We start from the raw sequence: 20900 nt of genomic DNA on the forward strand, positions 1-20900 counted from the left end.
ACACGGGAAAAAGAGAGAGAAAAAAAAACGAGGCAGAAGAAGATGAAAAGAACGAGAATAATAAAAGACGAAGAAGAAAGGAGAACGATAAAAGAAAGAAAATAATGAAAAAAAGAAGGAAAGTGGAGAAACAGAATAATAATAATAATAAGAGACGAAGAATAAACAAAAAAAGAGGGATAAAGAAAAGGAAGAAGAAGAAATAAAAAAAGACGAAGAATGAAAAAAAGAAGGAAAAAGATAAGAGGAAAAACTAGCACAATCTCTGGAATTTAACGAGAAAATATCTTCAGACATTACAACGGAACGCAATGTAATGTTGATGTGACCTTCATAACTCACTCCCTCCCCTTACCTTCCTTCCCCTCACTCCCCCCTCCTGTCTCTCCCTCTCTCTCACCTGTCTCTTATCCTTTTCACCTGTCTCTCCTACCCTTCTCACTCCTCCTGTCTCTTTCCTTACCCTTCTTGCCTTCCCCTCACTCCTGTCTTTTCCCTCACCTTTCTTACCTGTCACTCATCTTTTCTACTTCCCTCATTTATTCTCATTCCTCCTGTGTCTCTCCTACCCTTCCTTCCTGTCTTCTTAACCCTTCTTCCCACTGTTTCTCTTCCTCATCCTTCCTGTCTCTCTTCCTTGCCCTTTCTCCCCGTCTCCTACTCTCTTTCTCCCTTCTCTTCTCCCCATGTTCATTTACTCCCATCCTACATCATTCCTTTACCCCAAACACCCTTTCTTCATTCTCAACACCCTTTGAAGGAGCAAGAGTGGTGTTGAATCCTCTTTGCATACATGATTCCCTTCCCCCAAGTACCTTTCAAATCTGTCCCCTCAGTCATTTACTCTCTTTATACGCTATTCTGATCCCCCAAACACTCTTCCTTCACCCTAAACACCCTTCCGAGGAGCAGGTGTGGTGTTAGATTCTCCTTGCAGGTGTGTAGCGTCATTGCGTCATCGTCCACGGTTGGGCGTCTGTGGATCAATATTGCATCAACTCCACCTTGTCTGTCTAACGTGAAACTCCATTCCATTCCACCTGACTGTGTGTGTGTGTGTGTGTGTGTGTGTGTGTGTGTGTGTGTGTGTGTGTGTGTGTGTGTGTGTGTGTGTCGTTATGTATTTTTGATGGTTTTCGATCGCGTTTTCTTAAGGATTTGGGGAAAGAAGTGTCTGGTAGTGGTAATGGTGGTAGTTGTGGTAGTAGTAGTAGTAATAGTGGCAATAGTAGTGGTAGTGGTATAGTAGTAGTAGTAATAGGAGTAGCAGAAGAATAGGTATTAATGCTACTATAAATTCCACCACCACCACAATCACCACCACCACCACCACCACCAGTACCAGTAGTGTCATCATCATCAGCAGAAGCAACACCGTGGAAGGAGCGGGTGCACCAGTAACTTTAGTGTTGGTCCTGCATGTTGCATCAGCGCAGGTTACCTTTAATTTCTCACCTGGGCCAGCACGTGTCATGGCCTGCTTACCTTTAAGTGGCTACGGGGGAACTTTTGATCCATTTCTAAGCAAAGTGGAGGAGGAATGGGGGAAGATACGTAGTAGAGGGAATGTGGAAGGGATAGTGATAGTGATTGCTCGTGAGGGATGGTGGAGGTTTGTGGATACGTGGCTGAGAAATGGTGGAAGGGATGAATCACCAGAAATGTCTACAGAGTGAAAGTTTCATTAATTTTCAAGCCTTGTATGAGACGATTCTTGGACTTTTATAGATTAGGTTAGGTTAGGTTAGATTAGGTTAAGTTAAGTTAGGTTAGGTTAGATTAGGTTAGGTTAGGTTAAGTTATGTTAGGTTAGGTTAAGTTAGGTTAAGTTAGTTAGGTTAGGTTAAGTTAGGTTAGGTTAGGTTAAGTTAGGTTAGGTTAGGTTAAGTTAGGTTAGGTTAAGTTATGTTATGTTAGGTTAGGTTATGTTATGTTAGGTTAAGTTAGGTAAGGTTAGGTTAGGTACTCCTTCTACTCTTCAGTTTCTCGTTCTCTTTCTCCTCCTCCTCTTTCTCCTCCTTCTCTTTATCCTCCTTCTCCTCTTCCTTCCTCTGTATTATCCTGTCTCTCTCACTAATAGCGTAGAATAGTTACCCAAACACCCTAGTGATGCTATTTGGATTTTCTTTATATTCCTTAGTATTCCACTTCACACATACACACACACACACACACACACACACACACACACACACACACACACACACACACACACACACACACACACACACACACACACACACACACACACACACACACACACACACACACACACACACACACACACACACACACACACACACACACCACTACCCCCCACACAGACACCTCCACCACCACCACCACCACTACCCCTCACCACAGACACCTCCACCCCACCCAAAGCACAAAGGCGGTATTAGCAAAAGGCGAGGCTAACTTTTCTTGTTTCTCTGCCTCACTGACATTTGCAAGACGAGTAAGAGCAAGAAGTGGCCAGGCTCACCTTACCGCCACCTAGACGTGTAGTTAAGCCGCCTTGACGTCACCGCCGATCAGTGTTGCCAGACTTACAGTACACTCATTATTGCCAGAACGAATGAGTGAGCTCTTTTTTTTTGTTATTTTTTTTTACTGTTTATGAAGTGTAAGGTGGTTTTGGGTAGTAGTAGTAGTAGTAGAAGTAGTAGTAGTAGTAGTAGTAGTAGTAGTAGTAGTAACAGTAGTAGTAGAAGCGTGGCAGTCCTTACAGTTAAACATATCTACTTATTTTCACCTACTAGTAGCAGCAGTAGTAGCTGTAGTATGTGTGTATGTGTGTGTACGTATCAGTCACTCTATATACCTACGTGTGTATGTGTGTGTGTGTGTGTGTGTGTGTGTGTGTGTGTGTGTGTACCCGTCTGCCAATCCATCTATATCTGCTAGCGTCTTAACCTTCCCTCGTACCCAGCCAAGCGTATCTTCCCGTAACAAGACAATGGAGCGAGAGGAGAAACTTAAGGGAGACAGCTGTTCCCCGCTCCTTACCTCCTATCTGCGGCCGGGACAAACTCGCCACCAGCCATTTCGCACATTGGGGGGACACTAACCTATAAAAGTCACAATAACAGAGGCAAGGGGGGCGGTTGGGTCATAAGTGAGGGAGGGGGAAGAGGGTAAGGAGACAGACCTCCAGACCTCCAGACCTCCATTAGGTAATTGGCAAGGCTGCAGGGAAATTGGGCGGGGAGGGGGAGGAAGCGAAGGTTTGGGAGGGGGGAAACAGGAGGGATGGTGGGAGGGAAAGAAAATTGGGAGGAAAAGGAGGGTGGTTTGGGAGGGAAAGGAAGGTTTGGAGGGAAAAAAAATGTGGGAGGGTAACGAGAGTTGGTAGGGAGGGAAACTGAAGGGAAAAAGAGAGACTGTGGGAAGGGAAAAAGAGACTGGAAGGAAAAAATGGATTTATGGGAAGGAAACAAGACTAAAGGGAGGAAAAAAAAAGGAGGGGAGGAAACTAGGATATAGGAGTGATACATGAGTGATAAGTACTGGAGATTACCACTAAACTCCCACCCTATCCCATCCTCTCCCATCCTCTCCCCTCCTCTCCCATCCTCTCCCCTTCCCTGTCAGTACTAAAGTGTCCTACCAGGGGATTTCCAGCGGCGTGTTCCGGGCAATATGTCAGGGAAATATCGATCAGCTTCCTCTCTGGCGTAAAGATTGAAATGGTGTCACTTCTCTCTGACACCTCACCTGAAAAGTGCGCAGCGCCAATTGGCAACACTGACTGCACAAAAAGAAAAAAATGTTCGATTCTTTTTTTCAGTACTAGAAGAAATGGGGGAAAAAAGATACTGTTTTATTTTCTTTATTTCTTTTTATTTCGAACGAGAGGGAATGAAAAGAAAGGATGCTGTGTTGTGACTTTTTTTTTTTTAGAGAGAGAAGGAATGAGGGAAAAAAAATGTGGTATTGTGTTTTTTGCAAGTTTTTTTTTGAATGAGAAGGAATGAATGAAAAAAATACTATACATTTTTTCATACATTTTTTAAAAGAGTGAATATAAAAAAAAAGTCTTACCGTGTTTTTATTATATTTTTTACAACGAGAAGGAATGAATAAAAAAAAATGGCGTTAGTCTGTCATTTTTACGAGAAGAAATGAGAAAAAATATATATTCTGTGCTGTAACTAATGACGATTGAAACACAACCACACAACACTACAGCTGAATATTATGAAGAAAAAACACAAAGCATTCCTTTACCTTAAAAATACCACGAAAAAAATAAATGATGTGTTTCTTAAGCCTTACTGGAGCACATGCCTTAGTCTCCCATGTCCCAGAATGTCCCAGGAATGTCACCACGTGTCCTCCCAACCACTCACTTTGGCCATAAAAATTATGTATATATTTTTTTAACGGCTATTTTTAAGTCCATGAACTTATTCCATTTTTTTTTTCCATTCAGAATCTTTGCTTTGGTGTATTTTTCTCGTCTTTCTCGTCTCTCTCTCTCTCTCTCTCTCTCTCTCTCTCTCTCTCTCTCTCTCTCTCTCTCTCTCTCTCTCTCTCTCTCTCTCTCTCTCTCTCTCTCTCTCTCTCTCTCTCTCTCTCTCTCTCTCTCTCTCTCTCTCTCTGCCTCTAAGGAACTCAAATTTTTTCCTACATTCAAATATCAGTCCATTCCATTTTTCCTTCCCTTTTTTCCCCCGTCTCTCTTTCTTGTAAGGATCTAAAAAGATGTTTCCTTCATTCATATATTTATCCCCTCCATTTTTCCTTTTCTTTGGAATCTTTGTGTTATCAGAGTTTTTCGTCTCTCTTTCTTTCTTTTCATATGGAAACTAAAATAGAATGATATCTCTATCTGGACACTTCTGGACTCTATAAACTGACTCCATTTTTCTCTTTCCTTCACAATCTTTCCAGTATTTTTTTCCGTCTTTCTCCTTCTCCCATAAGGAAATAAATAAAAAATCCTTCAATTCTTAACTATATAAACTTAACCAATATTTTTTCCTTCCTTTCAGAATCTTTCCAGTATTTTTTCCTCCCCTTCCTCTCCCTCTCTCTCTCTCTTTCCATAAGGAGAACTAATGTAATTTCCCTTAAAAGGCTTAATTTCCTTGCAACTTTCTTGATGGTGAGACTAAAAATTTTCCTCCTCACAATTGAATGTTTCCAGCGACGTCAACAGGAAAGAAAAACGTGGAATCATAATCACCTGCAAATTACGAATGCTCACCTGTTTATATGTGTATCTGTTTACCTGAGTGCCTTGTGTGGTTCAGGTAAGACGCAGGTAATTAGCAAGTGTTACCTGTTGTTGTGCTTCCTCCTCCTCCTCCTCCTCCTTCTCCTCCTCCTCCTCCTCCTCCTCCTCCTCCTCCTCCTCCTCCTCCTCCTCCTCCTCCTCCTCATTTTTCTCTTTTTCTCTTCCTTCTCCTCCTCTTAAATCTCCCATACATTCCATTCCCCTTCTCTTCCTCCTCCTCCTCCTCCTCCTCCTCCTCCTCCTCTTCCCTCTCATCTGTACCACCACTCAGCCGCAGGGAGAGAGAGAGAGAGGCAGAGGGAGAGAGAGAGAGGAAAGGACAACCTCATTAACAGAGAGAGAGAGAGAGAGAGAGAGAGAGAGAGAGAGAGAGAGAGAGAGAGAGAGAGAGAGAGAGAGAGAGAGAGAGAGAGAGTGAGAGTGAGAGTGATATATAGGAAGTCTTCATGTTCCCCTCTCTCCCCAGTCAATATAGGTGACGGATAGGTTGATTCTCCCCACTCTCCCCTCCCCCTCCCTTCCTGGTGGTGGTAGTGATGGGGAGGTAATAAAATGAATGGGGGGAAAATTATGAAAATGGGAAGGAAATGGGAGGGAAAATGAGAATAAGAGGAAAATTTTGGAAAAGGTGGAAAAATAAAGGGTTACCAAGAGAGAGAGAGAGAGAGAGAGAGAGAGAGAGAGAGAGAGAGAGAGAGAGAGAGAGAGAGAGAGAGAGAGAGAGAGAGTCCTCCATTTGTCATTGAAGGATGAGTCAGTCGATATTAATGAAATTTTTAGAGGCCTCTTGAGAGAGTGGAAGGAGAGAGGGAGAGAGAGAGTGAGAGAGAGGGAGAGAGAGAAAGGGAGAGGGAGATGGAAAAGTGGAGGAAAACCAGAGGAACTTACTCGTCCAGCTTCCCAGAATTGTTTCCTCCATCCTCTTCACTTCCACTCTCTCCTCTCCCTTTCCTCACTCTCGCTCTCCTTCCTTCCTTCCTTCTTTCTTCCTTTCGTTCTGCTTCTTTATCACTTTCTTACGCAATATTTCTCCACTGGACCAAAGTTTGCATATTACTTCAGAGAGAGAGAGAGAGAGAGAGAGAGAGAGAGAGAGAGAGAGAGAGAGAGAGAGAGAGAGAGAGAGAGAGAGAGAGAGAGAGAGAGAGAGAGAGAGAGAGAGAGAGAGAGAGATCCTTGTGCTACAGTTGAAATTACAGAGATGTATTACTGCAAATCATTTCTCTTATAAATACAGGCTAGAGTGTTACAGGTAGATACAGGATACGTATAGATACAGACGCTGCAAGTAAGATTACAAAGGAGAATACAGGAGAGGAATACATATTAGACAATGTAACCCTCTGGAAGGAGAATAGTTAGTTTATTCAATAATACCGCTGAGCCACGTCTATTTGTCTGTGTGTCTGTTTGTAGGACGCTGTACAAAGTAGGATGCTGCCAGCCCCTCGCTCCGTTCCTTTTACTCGCCTCTCATGACATGCAGGGAATACTGTGGCAGTGTTCTTGGCCCCGCCGTGTGTGGTTAGCGGCTATATAGATAGATAGACTGAACTTTGTGTGAAAGAATAGGATAGATATCGAATAAGATTCTCTCAAATCCAGAACAAGGCTCTCGATACAAAACAAGGCTTACCGTACGGCTGCTTGCAATACTCACGGTAGTTCTCCTTATTGGAGATATAGGTGACCCCACAGAGCGTGGCGAGCTCCGTCAGGTTGAGGTAGAAGGCCACAGACACTAACGTCAGGTAGGCGGGGCGGCGGGCGGCGGGCACATGAGCGGCCAGTGAGTTGTAGTAGGCGCGCGCCACCCACGCCACCAGCAGCCGCGGGGAAATGTGCAGGGCTACAGCCACGCGCCACAGGTACCGCTGCGGCGACACCCCCGTCACGGCACTGATGCTCGGCAGGAAGTTGTACACCTGCGGGGGGAGACACCTGTTAGGACGCCCGGCAGTAGTGTAAGGGTGTAGATGTTAGCTATGAACACCTGTTACATCACCTGGCGACGTTATGAGGGTGCGAGTGTGGGGCTGTGGACACCGAAAAAGCGATACAGGTGTGGGTTATGATACCTGCTGGGGAGAGACACCTGTTAACACACCTGGCTTGTTTATGAGGGTGCAGGGAGGACGAGACACACCTGACTGCCTTATAAGTATACAGGTGTAGTCTTTACCTGCTTACTTTCAGTTATCTATTTACTTATACTTATCTGTTCACTTATCTGTACATTTCTAAACACCTGCAAGACAAAACACACCTGTCAACACACCTGGTCAACATATAAGGAGATCATACAGGTGCGTCCTACATCTAATCACCTTACAAACTCACATAAACATTCTCGCACGTATTAACATTAGAATCCATGTATATTTATGTATAATCTTTAGGTGGTATACATTTCCTACGCCTTGTCTGTGCATGGGCGTGGCAGGGTGTTGCGAAGCGTGGGTGTGGGTGTGTTTCGGTATTATGCAGCAGGGGAGAGCGTGGAAGGGGAGAGGGAGTGGGAGAAGACTGGTAGGGGAGAGGGGAGGGAGAGGGCGAGGGGGACAAGGGACCTTTAATTCTCACAAAAGGTTAAATGAAAGGTCAAGTTTGAAAGACGCGCACACACACACACACACACACACACACACACACACACACACACACACACACACACACGGTAAGAATGATAACAGTTCATAAAAAGGAAAAGTAAATAATGTTAGTGGGAGAAGTGATGAAGGAGGCGTGTGAGGAAGATGACGTGAGGAGGAGGGGGAGGAGGAGGAGGAGGAGGAGGAGGAGGAGGAGGAGGAGGAGGAGGAGGAGAGAAGATGGGTAGTTAGGATACCAGGAGGAAGGAGGCAGAAAGAGGAGGGAAGAGAGGACACGAATATATGATTAGGAGAAAGAAAGGAAGGAAGAAAGGGAAGAAAGATGGATAGCTAGGAGAGAGAGAGAGAGAGAGAGAGAGAGAGAGAGAGAGAGAGAGAGAGAGAGAGAGAGAGAGAGAGAGAGAGAGAGAGAGAGAGAGAGAGAAAGAGACGAAGAAGAATGAGAAGGAGAAAGAAGAAGATAACCAAACTTACTGAAAATTTACACACACACACACACACACACACACACACACACACACACACACACACACACACACACACACACACACACACACACACACACACACACACATCATCATCATCATACACACACACATACACTCACTCTAACACTTGCCACTGTCACCTGTCACTTGAAATCTCAGGCTAATTAAGGTGTTTACAGGTGAAAACGACATTTCTAGACAATTCCTCAAGTGCCATACTCACTGAATCATTAGTTGTGGTTTTCTGTTACCTGCGTGAGGGATGGGAGGGCAGGGGAGGGAGGGAGGGGAGGAAGGGAGTGAGAGAGTGAGAGTGGGAGGAAATGGAGGAGAGGTTGGGGAAGCAAGGGGTTGGGAAAGGGAGGGAAGAAGGAGGAATGGAGATGGTCAGAAAGGGGGAAGGAATGGGAGGTTCTTTCTGTATGGGTTCTCTCTCTCTCTCTCTCTCTCTCTCTCTCTCTCTCTCTCTCTCTCTCTCTCTCTCTCTCTCTCTCTCTCTCTCTCTCTCTCTCTCTCTCTCTGTCTCTCTTCTCATTAGCATTCTTCACGTCTGTTCTAATCCTTTCCCTCCTCCTGTTTTCATTTCCTCTTCTTCTTTTATTCTTTCAGTCTCCCTTCCTTTATTCTCTTTTATCCTCCTTTTATCTCTCCTTTATTTCTTCTCCCCTTCTCTTATCCGTCATATCTCTTGAGCCGCGTGATTTTTTATTCTTCCTTTCCTTCCTTCCTTATTCCTCACTTTTATTCTCGTCTTCTTATTTTTTTCATCTTTTTTACTCTTTTTTTTATTTTCCTGGAATTAAAGAACATTTTTTTTTGGTCTTAATTATCGTCGTTGTCTTCTTCTTCTTCTTTTTCTCATTCCTCCTCCTCCTCCTCCTCCTCCTCCTCCTCCTCCTCCTCCTCCTCCTCCTCCTCCTCCTCCTCCCCCTCCTCTTCCTCATTATCTTTAAGAGTCTCCCATTCACCTCGTTAAAGTTTCAAACGTTGCGGGAAATTTGTGGCAAAATATAAGCATTGTGTTGCATCGCTCGATAGAGAGAGAGAGAGAGAGAGAGAGAGAGAGAGAGAGAGAGAGAGAGAGAGAGAGAGGGGGGGGGGTTGAATGTCTCTCCATATACAATAATTTAGAAACAATAACACATCGACTTAGTTAATGGAAAGGGTTAAGTTTGTGCTAAGATAAAGATGTAAAGTTTATCTATATAATATACTACTACTACTACTACTACCACTACTACTACTACTACTACTACTACTACTACTACTTCTATTATTACTACCACTACTACTACTACTACTACTACTACTATTACTAAACGATAAGAAAAAACAGCCTAAATTGAGCAAAAAAAAAAATCAAGAGTTAACAGCGAGGAGTTTCAAATCAACGACACTCAAGGAAGAGAATAAAGACTAAAGTAATTCACTTCAAGATCCCATCAACAGATCTTTCCTGAGGTTATTTTTTGCTCCAGCTGGTGTCCCCTTCATTTGTCTCCCCACAGCCTTCCCACAGCCTCCCCATCAGCAGCAGCAACAGCAGCTTTGGGAGGCTCAACAATGCACCAGCTGCCTCACCACCGCCAGCTGGCCTCGACCTCTCCAGCTGTAACGCAGTGGGCAATACAGTTTCGATTTTCTAGAAGTTGAGATTCCTGCTTCTCTTCCTCCTTCTCTTAATATTGTACTATTTACCAATGCTTTTTTAACTTACGCTATTTATTTTATGGTGCAACTTATCAGAAAAAGACGTGGCAGGGAGATTAAGGACTGGGAGAGTAAGGGAGTGTAGGACTGTGAGAGTGTAAGCGTAGGATTGGGAGAGAGAGGACAAATGTTGGCTGGGAGGAGATAGCGTGGGAGGGTGAGGGCGGGAGGTGCTTTGATGGATGGGAGTGTGTTTCTGGCGGGGTGAGGAGAGATGAGAGAGAGTTCGGGAGAGTTAGTAGGAAGAGGAGAGTAGGTCAAAGTCTTGTGGAGTGAGAGTCCCTGAGGCAGTTCCTGTGAGAGTAGGGAGAGTATGATAAGGGAAGTGTAGGGATTCTTTTAGGGGTCCTTCAGGGTTAGAAGTCTTTAGGGTACCTCAGGGGACTGTTGCTTTGTTAATACCACACCTGCGTCACCTTCACTAATCAAGTCTGTAATTGCCTGCAGGTGTGTGGAGGCGAGAGAAGCCCCGGCCAGCCCAGCCCAGCCCAGTCTGTCCCAGCGCAGCCCATCCCAGATCAGCCTAGCCCATCTCAGCCCATCTCAGCCCAGTCCATCCCAGTCCATTCCAGCCCATCCCAGCTCAACCCAGGAAGGCCCCAGGAAGCCCGACACGTGAGTACAATGCCAGCCATATTGCCTTGTCACGCCCTACAGAACTTCAAGGGGACAGTGTTACGCTGACCTGCTTACAAAGGGCATCTCTCCTTGTCCTCCTCCTCCTTGTCTTCCTATTACTCTTCTTCCTCCTCCTCATTTGTTTATTAATTCTTTTTTTTTTTTTACTTCTTATTTTATGTCGTTTATTATCACGAAAAAAAAAATGTGGCAAAAATGTTTAGTTATTCTTCTGTTACTAAAGTCTGTTTTTCCTGTGATTTTCTTCTTCCTCCTCCTCCTCCTTCTCCTCCTCCTCTGCCAAAGACTATTCTCAAAGACCTCAGATATCAGTCAAATTCCCAAGAGTAGTCTCCCTATAAACGGCTCAGAATCCTTGTTAGACAGGCATCAGTAACTTCCACTGTGGCCTGATGGAAGCTACGGGGATACGAGGAACACGGCGAAGAGTTTGGGAATATACTACAGTCCTTTGTTGTTAGATAGCTCAAAGTACCGAGCGTCTTGTTGGGTTAGGAAGTTTGTTGACAGAAACTAGGGATTGAGTTAAGTACAGGAGACTTGCGTTATGTGGCGGAGGACCGGGTTGTCTCGTGTGCTGAAGGGATAACTAAAGGAAAATGGTAGTATGTTTGTCTCCAGTACTTAGGGAGCTGCCAGTAATGCCTCTTCATGTTATTTTAAGTACAGGAGACGCGTGTTGTGTGTTGTGTGGCAGAGTATCAGCTTGTGTAGTTGTGCTGAAGGAATGAGTGGTAGGAAATGGTATTGTGTCTTGTCTCCAGTAATTTGGGCGTTGTCAGTGAGGGAATTTAATTTAATTTGAAGGTAATTGAGTTCGTGGCTGTAAGAAATTGTATTGAAGATGCATTCTAGTCCTCTGTAGTCCTTCATTTACTCCTGCGTCATTCCTCATTCTTGTTTCAACTTCTATTTTACTATTATTTTACACATTACACTCCCTAAGTCACTCCCAAACGCATTTACTTTTATTCAGCTCACTTTTCTATGTATTCTAATCCTCTTTTCCTATTTGATTTACTCCTACGTCACTCCTCATTCTTGTTTTAACTTCTATTTTACTATTATTTTAAACATTACACTCCCTAAGTCACTCCGAAACGCATTTACTTCCATTTCACAAACTTTTCTACACATTCTAATCCCCTTTGATCCATAATTTACTCCCAAACCAATGTCCGTCTTTGTGTTCACCAGTAAAGGTACTCCCACCCAGCACTTCGTCAGGTTCCAATTACTTCAGTAGGTTTAGATCGCCCTCGGTGGCGTGACTTTGGGACTCTATTAATCTTGCCAGTCCCTCAGCTCCAGGAAAACTCCACCGGGCATTACCTCGTGTGGAAAGAGTGGCCGTCACGCACACTGGAGTACCCAAGGGAGGGAGGGTGAGAAGGAGCCGGGGAAGGAAAGGAGGGAGGGAGGGAAAAAGTGGCAGTGAAAAGCAGGAAAGGTTAGGAAGAGAGGTAAGGGAGGAAAGGAAGGTTAGGGAAGGAGAAAAGAAGCGAGGGAGGAAAAGTGGCAGTGACAAGAAGGAAAAGTTAGGAATTGAAGTAAAGGAGGAAAGAAAAGTAGAAGTGAAAAGAAGAGAAAGGAGGAAAGGGAAGATGGCAGTGAAAGGAACGGAAAGGTCAGAGAGAGAGAAAAAAAAAAGAGGGAGGGGGAAAGATGTCATTAAAAAGAAAAAAAAAGAGGTTAAGGAGGGAAGTAAAGAAGGAAGGAGGAAAAAGATAACGAGATAAAGAGGGAGGGAGGGAAAAGTAGATGAAAATAGAAGGGCCTAAGGGAGGTAAAGAAGGAAGGAGGCACGAGAGAGCAAAGGAATGAGGGAGGAAATGTTAAAACAAATAGAAGGCTAAGAATGAGTGAAAGGGAGGGAGAGACAGCAGACACAAAGGGAGAACGGACGACAAGGAAGGAAGGAAGGACGAAAGACGAACAAGGGAGTGTTAAAAGGCATGAACAGAATAGGGAAAAGGAAAGAATGAGAGAGGGAGAAACGAAACACGCAGGAAGGGAGAGCTAAAGAGAGGGAGGGAGGGCGGTGTATTATGTACAGCCACACGTACACTAGGTAGCAATCATTAGGGTCTTGTACAGTGACCTTGCCTCGCCTCGCCTCGTGGAATGTGCGTGAAAGTAATCATTTAATCATTACCCTGACAGCACCTTCCTTTTCTGTCACTCCCCAGTCATGCCAGTCTTATTTACCCTTATTTTTCCCTTCAATGCAGCCCTAAAGAGTGTATTTATCCAGTGTTGGGGCGCTCTTAGCCTCCACAGACGGACTGAGGGTGCCAGGGCCGGTGTAAGTCTCATTAAGCCTAACAAGGACGGAAGGAAAGACAAGATTTAAGTGTCAGGTCCCAGGGATCCATAAATAAGTTAAGTGACTCCCTCTCCTGCCCATCCCCCGCCTCTCTCCTCGCTATCTGTACTAATGAGGAAGTTAATTATAGGTTCCTCAGCCTCCCTCGGTAATGTATCGGCTATCTGATCCTTTACGAGGCGTGAATAACCGTATGCGTAAGATACAGCGGCCGTGGGCTTGTCTCAGTGAGAGAGTAAGTGAAACGTGGTTGGAAGAACCCGTAGAGTCTTCACCCTTTTTTAGTAATATAATGCCTATCTGATTCCTTATGAGGCGGGAATGACTGTATGTACAAGATACAGCGGCGGTGTGCTCGTGAAAGGGCGATAGTAAGTGAAACGTGGCTGGACAAACCCGTAGACTTTTTCACCCGCTGCCTCGCCCTGCCTGCCGAGATGACCACACTTTCCAGGTACATATACGTATTCATATCACACAGTACTGCATAAATACTAACTAAAACATACCAAATAATCTACCAACACCTATTTACGACTGTATTCCACACTATATACCTATTACTTTCAGTGTTAGCGGCTTACCTAAAGGAGACACGTTGTGCGTATGGATTCAAATTTCATATTCTGTAGGTAATCTGTAGCCTTGTATGTGTAACTGGCTGGGAATTCCCGTGGCGTTAGATATTACAACACTAACATCATGACGTCATGTATGTACGTATATATGTGTGCATCTATATTTACATCTGTATATAGAGTAAATTTCAAGTTCCATTTCTTGACAATAGAGCAACCCACGAGAGACTCAGTACAGCAAGACGTGGCAGCTAGCAGTGGCTCCTCAGCGGCCTATTGACGGCTTTATTGGGTGTGGGCGGAGGCGAGGCAGCAGACGAGGACGCTAAGGTTGGCTGCTTTCATGACCGGGCTGAAGATTGATCCCCGGGCGAGCTCAGAGAGGCGATTGTTGCTGTGAGGTGTGGCGGAGAGACGGTGGAACATAGGGAGGTGTCTTGAGGTAAAGAATGAGATAGAGGCGAGGGAGGAGAGGAAGAGGTAAAGGGTGAGATAGGGAAGGAGGGGAAGAGGACGTGAGATGTGAAGAGGTGTGGTTCAAAGGAGTAGAGAGAGAGGGAGAGGTATGGTTAGGTTTAGCTGCGTGTGTGTGTGTGTGTGTGTGTGTGTGTGTGTGTGTGTGTGTGTGTGTGTGGGAAGTAGGATAGGAAGAAATGAGGGAAATAGATAAAAAAAAGTATAGAAGAGATGAGAAGAAGGAGATGGTGAGGGAGGGTGAGGGTGAGGAGGAGGAGGAAGAGGAGGAAGAGGAGGAGGAGGAGATGGAGGGGGAGATAATAAGATGGAAGATAGAAAGGTGACAACATACATCACCGCAGCTGTCTACTATTCATACTTCTAATTATAAAGATGATGAAGGAGGAGGAGGAGGAGGAGGAGGAGGAGGAGGAGGAGGAGGAGGGGGAGGAGGGGTGAAGAGTACTAGAAAGAAGAGACGAAGGAGTTTGGAATCAAGTTGTAAGTTAGACTAAAAGTTTAAGTACTGTTAGTTCGTGATGGAAATGTTATAGAAGTGGTGGTGGTGGTGGTGGTGGTGGTGGTGATTGTGGTGGTGGTGGTGGTAGTGGTAGTGTTGTTGGTAGAAAGCTCTTAAACTATTGAATGTTAGTTAATTCTCTCTCTCTCTCTCTCTCTCTCTCTCTCTCTCTCTCTCTCTCTCTCTCTCTCTCTCTCTCTCTCTCTCTCTCTCTCTCTCTCTCTCTCTCTCTCTCTCTCTCTCTCTCTCTCTCTCTCTCTCTCTCTCTCTCTCTCTCTCTCTCTCTCTCTCTCTCTCTCTCTCTCTCTCTCTCTCTCTCTCTCTCTCTCTCTCTCTCTCTCTTCATAATCTGCTTTGTCTTTAATCTTTTCCTTGTACATTGCGTCTCCTCTTTCTCTCTCCCTCTCTTTTTCTCTGTGTCTCTTTATTCTCCCTCCTTTTCTCTTTTTTTCTTATTTCTTTCTATTTATTCTGTTTCTTTGACCTTTACTTCCGTGTTTGTTCTTTTTATGTCTTTGATGTCTGTCTGTCTGTCTGTCTGTCTGTTTGAGAGAGGAACACACACACAGTCACACACACACACACACACACACACACACACACACACACACACACACACACACACACACACACACACACACACACACACACACACACACACACACACACAAGATAACTAAGAAAAGTGTGAAAAAATAATAAATTCCAAGAAAAGAAAGATAAATGATAAAAAAAGTGAAGAAAAATAATGAAAAGAAAAAAAATGGCAGGGTGACTTAGGAATTTAGAGATAACACACTTAATTAGGGCAATATTTTCACCCTTAAAGACAAGTAACGGAAGGCAGGTAATGAGCTTTGTGTGTGTATGTGTGTGTCTGTGTGTGTGTGTGTGTGTGTGTGTGTGTGTGTGTGTGTGTGTGTGTGTGTGTGTGTGTGTGTGTGTGTGTGTGTGTGTGTGTGTGTGTGTGTGTGTGTGTACTAAAAAAATCCATATAAATTTCTGGAAACTATATTTAAACTTCAAAATTAAATGATTATAGATAATTAAACGTACAGAAAAAAATGGATAAATAAATAAATAAATAAATAGATAATAAATAAATATATGAATAAGTAAATAAATTAAACCTACTGAATTCCAATAACATACCACGAGAACTGGAACACACGAACGCACAAACACACATACATTCCAGCCAGTGAATTAAATAACAAATAAAAAAAAAAGATTGATAAAGTGAAATAATGCAAGTTTAATTAAATCCTACAATATTAAATACAAATAAAGATAATTAAAACAGGTGCACAAATTACACACCTGTAGAATATTACCTGTATATTTAAAGTACGTGTGTGTGTTTGTGTGTGTGTGTGTGTGCGGAGGAGCAGGTGTGGGCGGTCAGAAGTTGGTGAGGTTGGGTTTTGACTGTTTTCACTTCAGGGCATGGCTTGGGTCACGTGTGGGAGGAAGAAGAGGAAGAGGAGGAGGAGGAGGAGGAGGAGGAGGAGGAGGAGGAGGAGGAGAAGTTTGGCGGGTGCAGCTATTGATCAGTGTTCCTCCTCCTCCCCCTCCTCTCCTCCTCCTACTCTTACTCCTCCTCCTCCTCCTCCTCTTCCTCCTCCTCCTCCTCCTCCTCCTCCTCCTCCTCCTCCTCCTCCTCCTCCTCCTCCTCCTCCTCCTTCTTACTTCGTGCTTACTCCCTGTTTTTATAATCCCCAGTACTTCATAGAACCGTGAAAGTCCCGCAACACGCGCACACACACACACACACACACACACACACACACACACACACACACACACACACACACACACACACACACACACACACACACACACATGGAAAATGCCAGTCACTCATGACCATCTGTACTCTCTCTCTCTCTCTCTCTCTCTCTCTCTCTCTCTCTCTCTCTCTCTCTCTCTCTCTCTCTCTCTCTCTCTCTCTCTCTCTCTCTCTCTAGTTATGCAGTGTTTGCCGTTAAAGTACCATCTCGCAGTAAGGACGGTTGCCTCTCTTCCCCTTGGACCGTCTTGGGAGCGGGACTGACTCACAAGTTAAGCTTATTTTGGGACTTGGCTCAGCTTGTTTCGCATCTCGGAAGCCTTGTAATTCTGTCTGTCTGTCTGTGTGTCTGTCTCTCTGTCTCTTTCTGTCTTTGTTTCTGTGTTTCTCTCTCTCTATGTCTCTCTCTCTCTCTCTCTCTCTCTCTCTCTCTCTCTCTCTCTCTCTCTCTCTCTCTCTCTCTCTCTCTCTCTCTCTCTCTCTCTCTCTCTCTCTCTCTCTCTCTGTCTCTCTCTCTCTTGCTCTCGCTCTTTTCTGCCCATCGATACTAATGCTTAAAGAATGCTGCAATTTATCTTCATTCCTGTCTAATATTCAGTTGTTTAATGGCACTGTATCGTTCAGAATATGTCTCCTTTTTTATTATTATTTTTCAGTGTATGTTCGTACTGGCGGTGTCATTGTATAATTCAGAATAGATCGTCTTTTTTTTTTTTTTTTACTGCTACTTTTTATTTTCTTTCTCCGTGGTGTCGGTGTCGTGTCAATAAGTAAGGTGTAGAGAAATGCAGCAGTAGCGGGGTGGCTCTCCCTCGCCCCCCACCCCCGGCACGTGTGGGGTCACTGACTCGCGTGACGTCAGTTAGCACGGAGGGAAAAGCCGGTTATTTTTAAGACAGTATACTTTACGGTTTTCCTTCTTCTTCTTCTTCTTCTTCTTCTTCTTCTTCTTCTTCTTCTTTTTGTATTTTTCTTCTTCGCCTTCGTCTTATTGTTTATCGCACCGTGTCGTTCTGAGCTCGCTTTCCTCGTTTCCTCCTTTTCCTCGTTCTCCTTACAATGCTTTGATCTTTTCTCACCGTGGCACACTCGTACGTACATCACAGGAGCTACACTTGTCTTACCATAGCCTTCAGTCACTCCCAAAACACGTGTTCTCTCCTTCCAATAACCTCATTTGTCTCCAGGTCCCTGTAATGCAACCTTGTCACTTGCAGGGTTTAATTTGTCCACATTACGTAAATTGAAACAGTGGCTTTCCGTCCTTGTTAACACGCTCTCCGTAATCTGACCATCCTCTCCACTGCTCGCCTCGTTCCATACCTGTGCTTTAATTACCTAAGTTTATTTCAGACTAAGAGAGGGTTTACATGTGTTTTTATATCACAAACTCCCGATATACTGCATCCTCCCTTGTTTCTTTAAGTATTTTCCTTATCATCTAGTTGGTGTACATAATTACCCGTGTTTTTTTTTTTTAATCTTTTTTTGCATTCTTGATTTGGTGCTGTCGTGTTTTGGTGTCAACGCATTTCGTATCTTTTTTATTTCGTTACTCACAGATTGTTGTCGGTCGCTGTGGTTTGCGCCGATTCCCGTCCCTGTATCTGTGTTTGTAATCAAGGACAGGATATATAACTGCTCTTTTTTTCCTTCGTACCTTTCTGTGTTTTGGTGTAACTTTATTTCATCTGTTGATATTGCGTTACTTTTACACTATCACCATTGTTTGTATCTATTCCTGTCTCTATCTGTTTGTAATCAAGGATGCAACATGTAACTGCTCTTGTTTCTTCGATATATAACCTCTTTTTCTTTTTCCTTCGTATCTTTCTGTGTTTTGGTATAACTTTATTTCATCTGTTGATATTGCGTTACTTTTACACTATCACTATTGTTTGTATCTATTCCTGTTTCTCTATCTGTTTGTAATCAACGACCCAACATGTAACTGCTCTTGTTTCTTCGTATCTCTATATATTGCGTTGGTCTCACGGTCTTACACCATCCTTGTCCTGTATCTGTGTTTGCAATCAAGCACATAACACGTAATTGTCCATTTCTCTCCGTATCTTCTTATGTTTTATTAATGTGGCTGTGTTATGTAGCTACTTTGATGTCACTTACCTCAATCTCTTCACAGTACGTTAGTCTGACACATTAACACCATTCCTGTCTTTTGTCTGTGTTCGTAATTAATTGCATACATAACGCGTAATATATTTAATCTCTTTACGTTGCTTTCACGCTCCTCCCTTTATTCATCTTTGCCTCAGTTTAATCTGTTATTTATATATATTCGTCTACGCAAGTGGTTCTATATTTCACTGTTGCTATTCTTGCAAGACGCACCCGTGAGTGAATGTATTTTTAACTCCACAATTTTAGGTTAGTTTAAAATAGGGTAGTCTTATTTTTACTTTAGAATGAAAAAAAAGAACATACTTTTAACTCCACAATTTTAGGATAGTTTAAAATAAGTTACGGTTTTGTTTTTAGTTCAGAATTAAAAGGAAACTCATCTTCATTATCACGTTTCTTATGACCCTCCATCTTGTCATTATTCCTTAATTTTTCTTCTTAATATTCAACTTTTTCTATCATTAAGTTGTCTTTTAACTGTATCAAGGTATCACGTCTTTTTCATCACTTTTCATCTCACCCTCTGACCTTTCGTGCCTCGCCGCCCCTCCCTGACTTTCTTGTATACCCTTTTACGTATTTCACAGCTTAGTTTAGTCCAGAGTTTAGGTTCGTATTTATAACAATCACGTATTCCTTCCCTTTCTTGCTATCTCGTGTTCTCAGTCTTTTAATGTTCTACCAAGCCTTTCATTGCGTTTTATGTCTTTATTCCTCCTTCGTATGTTTCCTTTACACTTTCCATCCCTTAGTTTCTTCCAAGATGAAGACACATTTCGATAACACACGTAGTTCTTTGGTATATTGCATCCACCAACTCCTTCACTCCTTGTTTTTTCTTGTCTCCGTTATTCATATGCTCTTTCTGTCTTTTCAAACTCTCTATCCTTAGTTTCCTTGAAGATAAAGGTAATTTTTAATAACAGTCTTGCAGTTCTTAGTTATCACACAGCCACTAATTCTTTCACTTGTTTTGTCAATATACATTTCTTATGTCTTTTTTTTTTCTCCCGCCTTTTTACATCCTCTATCCTTATCTTCCTTCAAGATAACACACATGCATTCCTTCCTGTCCCTTCCACCTAACAGTCACCAATACTTTCACTGCTTGTATACCCTTATCCCCCTTTCTTATATGCTTACTCGCACCTCTATCCCTTAGTTGCCCTGATTACATAGCTACACGTTGACAACACACACGCATTCCTTCCTTTCCCCTCCACCTCCCACTCACCAACCCTCTCAACGCCTCTTTCCATTTCTGCACCCATTCTCTCACCATTTGGTCAACCCTCGCGGCCTCGGGAGTCCCATCTGCACTAATTATCACTCCTCCCTCCCTGTGTACATTACGGCCTCGTGTCCTCGGCAAGGTATGGTCTCGTAATTCTCCCGTACCGCCCCTGTCTCCAGTTCGTAGCGACATTAATCTCACGGCGAGCAAATTCCTGTTTACAAGCCATGGACAGTAATGGATTTGGCAGCTTCAATTAAATCCATACATATTTCCCTTGGTTAATAAAGCGGGTGAACGGTTTAGCTTATAGATACTCATTGCTAAACGTAAAAGTAAGTTGGTTAATTCGAAATATGAGATTGGGAGCGGAAATTAAAGTAATGAAGGTGTAGGAAAATGAGTCAGAGAAAGTAAGGGAGGTTAGGTTAGGTTAGGTTAAGTTAAGTTAGGCTGATAAATATTAAATGTGAGACTGAAAGTGAAGATGAAACTAATGAAAGTAGAAAAAAATAATGAAAATAAGGTTATGTTTTCCCTTAGTTAATAAATGAAATGAACAAGTTAACAAAAAGATACACATAACTAAGAGAAGCATAACACATAACATAACATAAACAAACACTAAATATAAAACTGTAAATGTAAATAAAACCCACGTAAAAAAATATAGAAACTGACAAAAGATAGGAAATGTGTATCTGGAGCACCTGTGGGCATTTGTGAGCACCTATGTGACCAGGACTCGTGTATCTAAAGGTGGAATGGGGAGCAGGTGTGTCTCAGAGGGGGAAGTGAGACCAGGTAGGAAAGAAAGTGTGTTAGAAGGGAAGAAAAAGATGTAAGTGAGGAAGAATGACAGGAGAGGAAAATGAGAAGGAAAATGTGAGTTAATTTGTAAGGAGAGAAGGTGTAATTGAAGAAGAGTGAGATAAAATGAATGTGAAAATGATGAGTCGAGATAAATTGTGAAAAGAAAACGCACATGCGAAGAAGAATAAGAGAGAAGGAATATGAGAACGACTGAACGAGGAAAGCATACAAATATAAATACAAATAAAAGGACCAAGAAAAATAAGAAGACGTAAAACGATAAATAGGGAAAGAAAAATCGAAGGAAGAATAAGAGGAAGACAAAAGCATTAGAGGAGAGAGAGAGAGAGA

The 20900-nt window shown here is 43.2% G+C and overlaps 1 protein-coding gene across 4 annotated transcripts in view; it reads right to left on the reverse strand.

Moving 5' to 3' along the window:
* The window catches only part of LOC135090946 (post-GPI attachment to proteins factor 2-like), a 95591-nt gene that overhangs the window by 19680 nt on the left and 55011 nt on the right, over positions 1-20900 (reverse strand). For all 4 annotated transcript variants that reach the window (XM_063988179.1, XM_063988181.1, XM_063988180.1 and 1 more), the window contains exon 3: positions 6903-7167. In XM_063988179.1, coding sequence (XP_063844249.1) covers positions 6903-7167 — 265 coding nt within the window. The remainder of the gene's footprint in view (positions 1-6902; positions 7168-20900) is intronic.

This window comes from Scylla paramamosain, chromosome 36, assembly GCF_035594125.1.
Source record: "Scylla paramamosain isolate STU-SP2022 chromosome 36, ASM3559412v1, whole genome shotgun sequence".
Taxonomy (NCBI): Eukaryota; Metazoa; Arthropoda; class Malacostraca; order Decapoda; family Portunidae; genus Scylla; species Scylla paramamosain.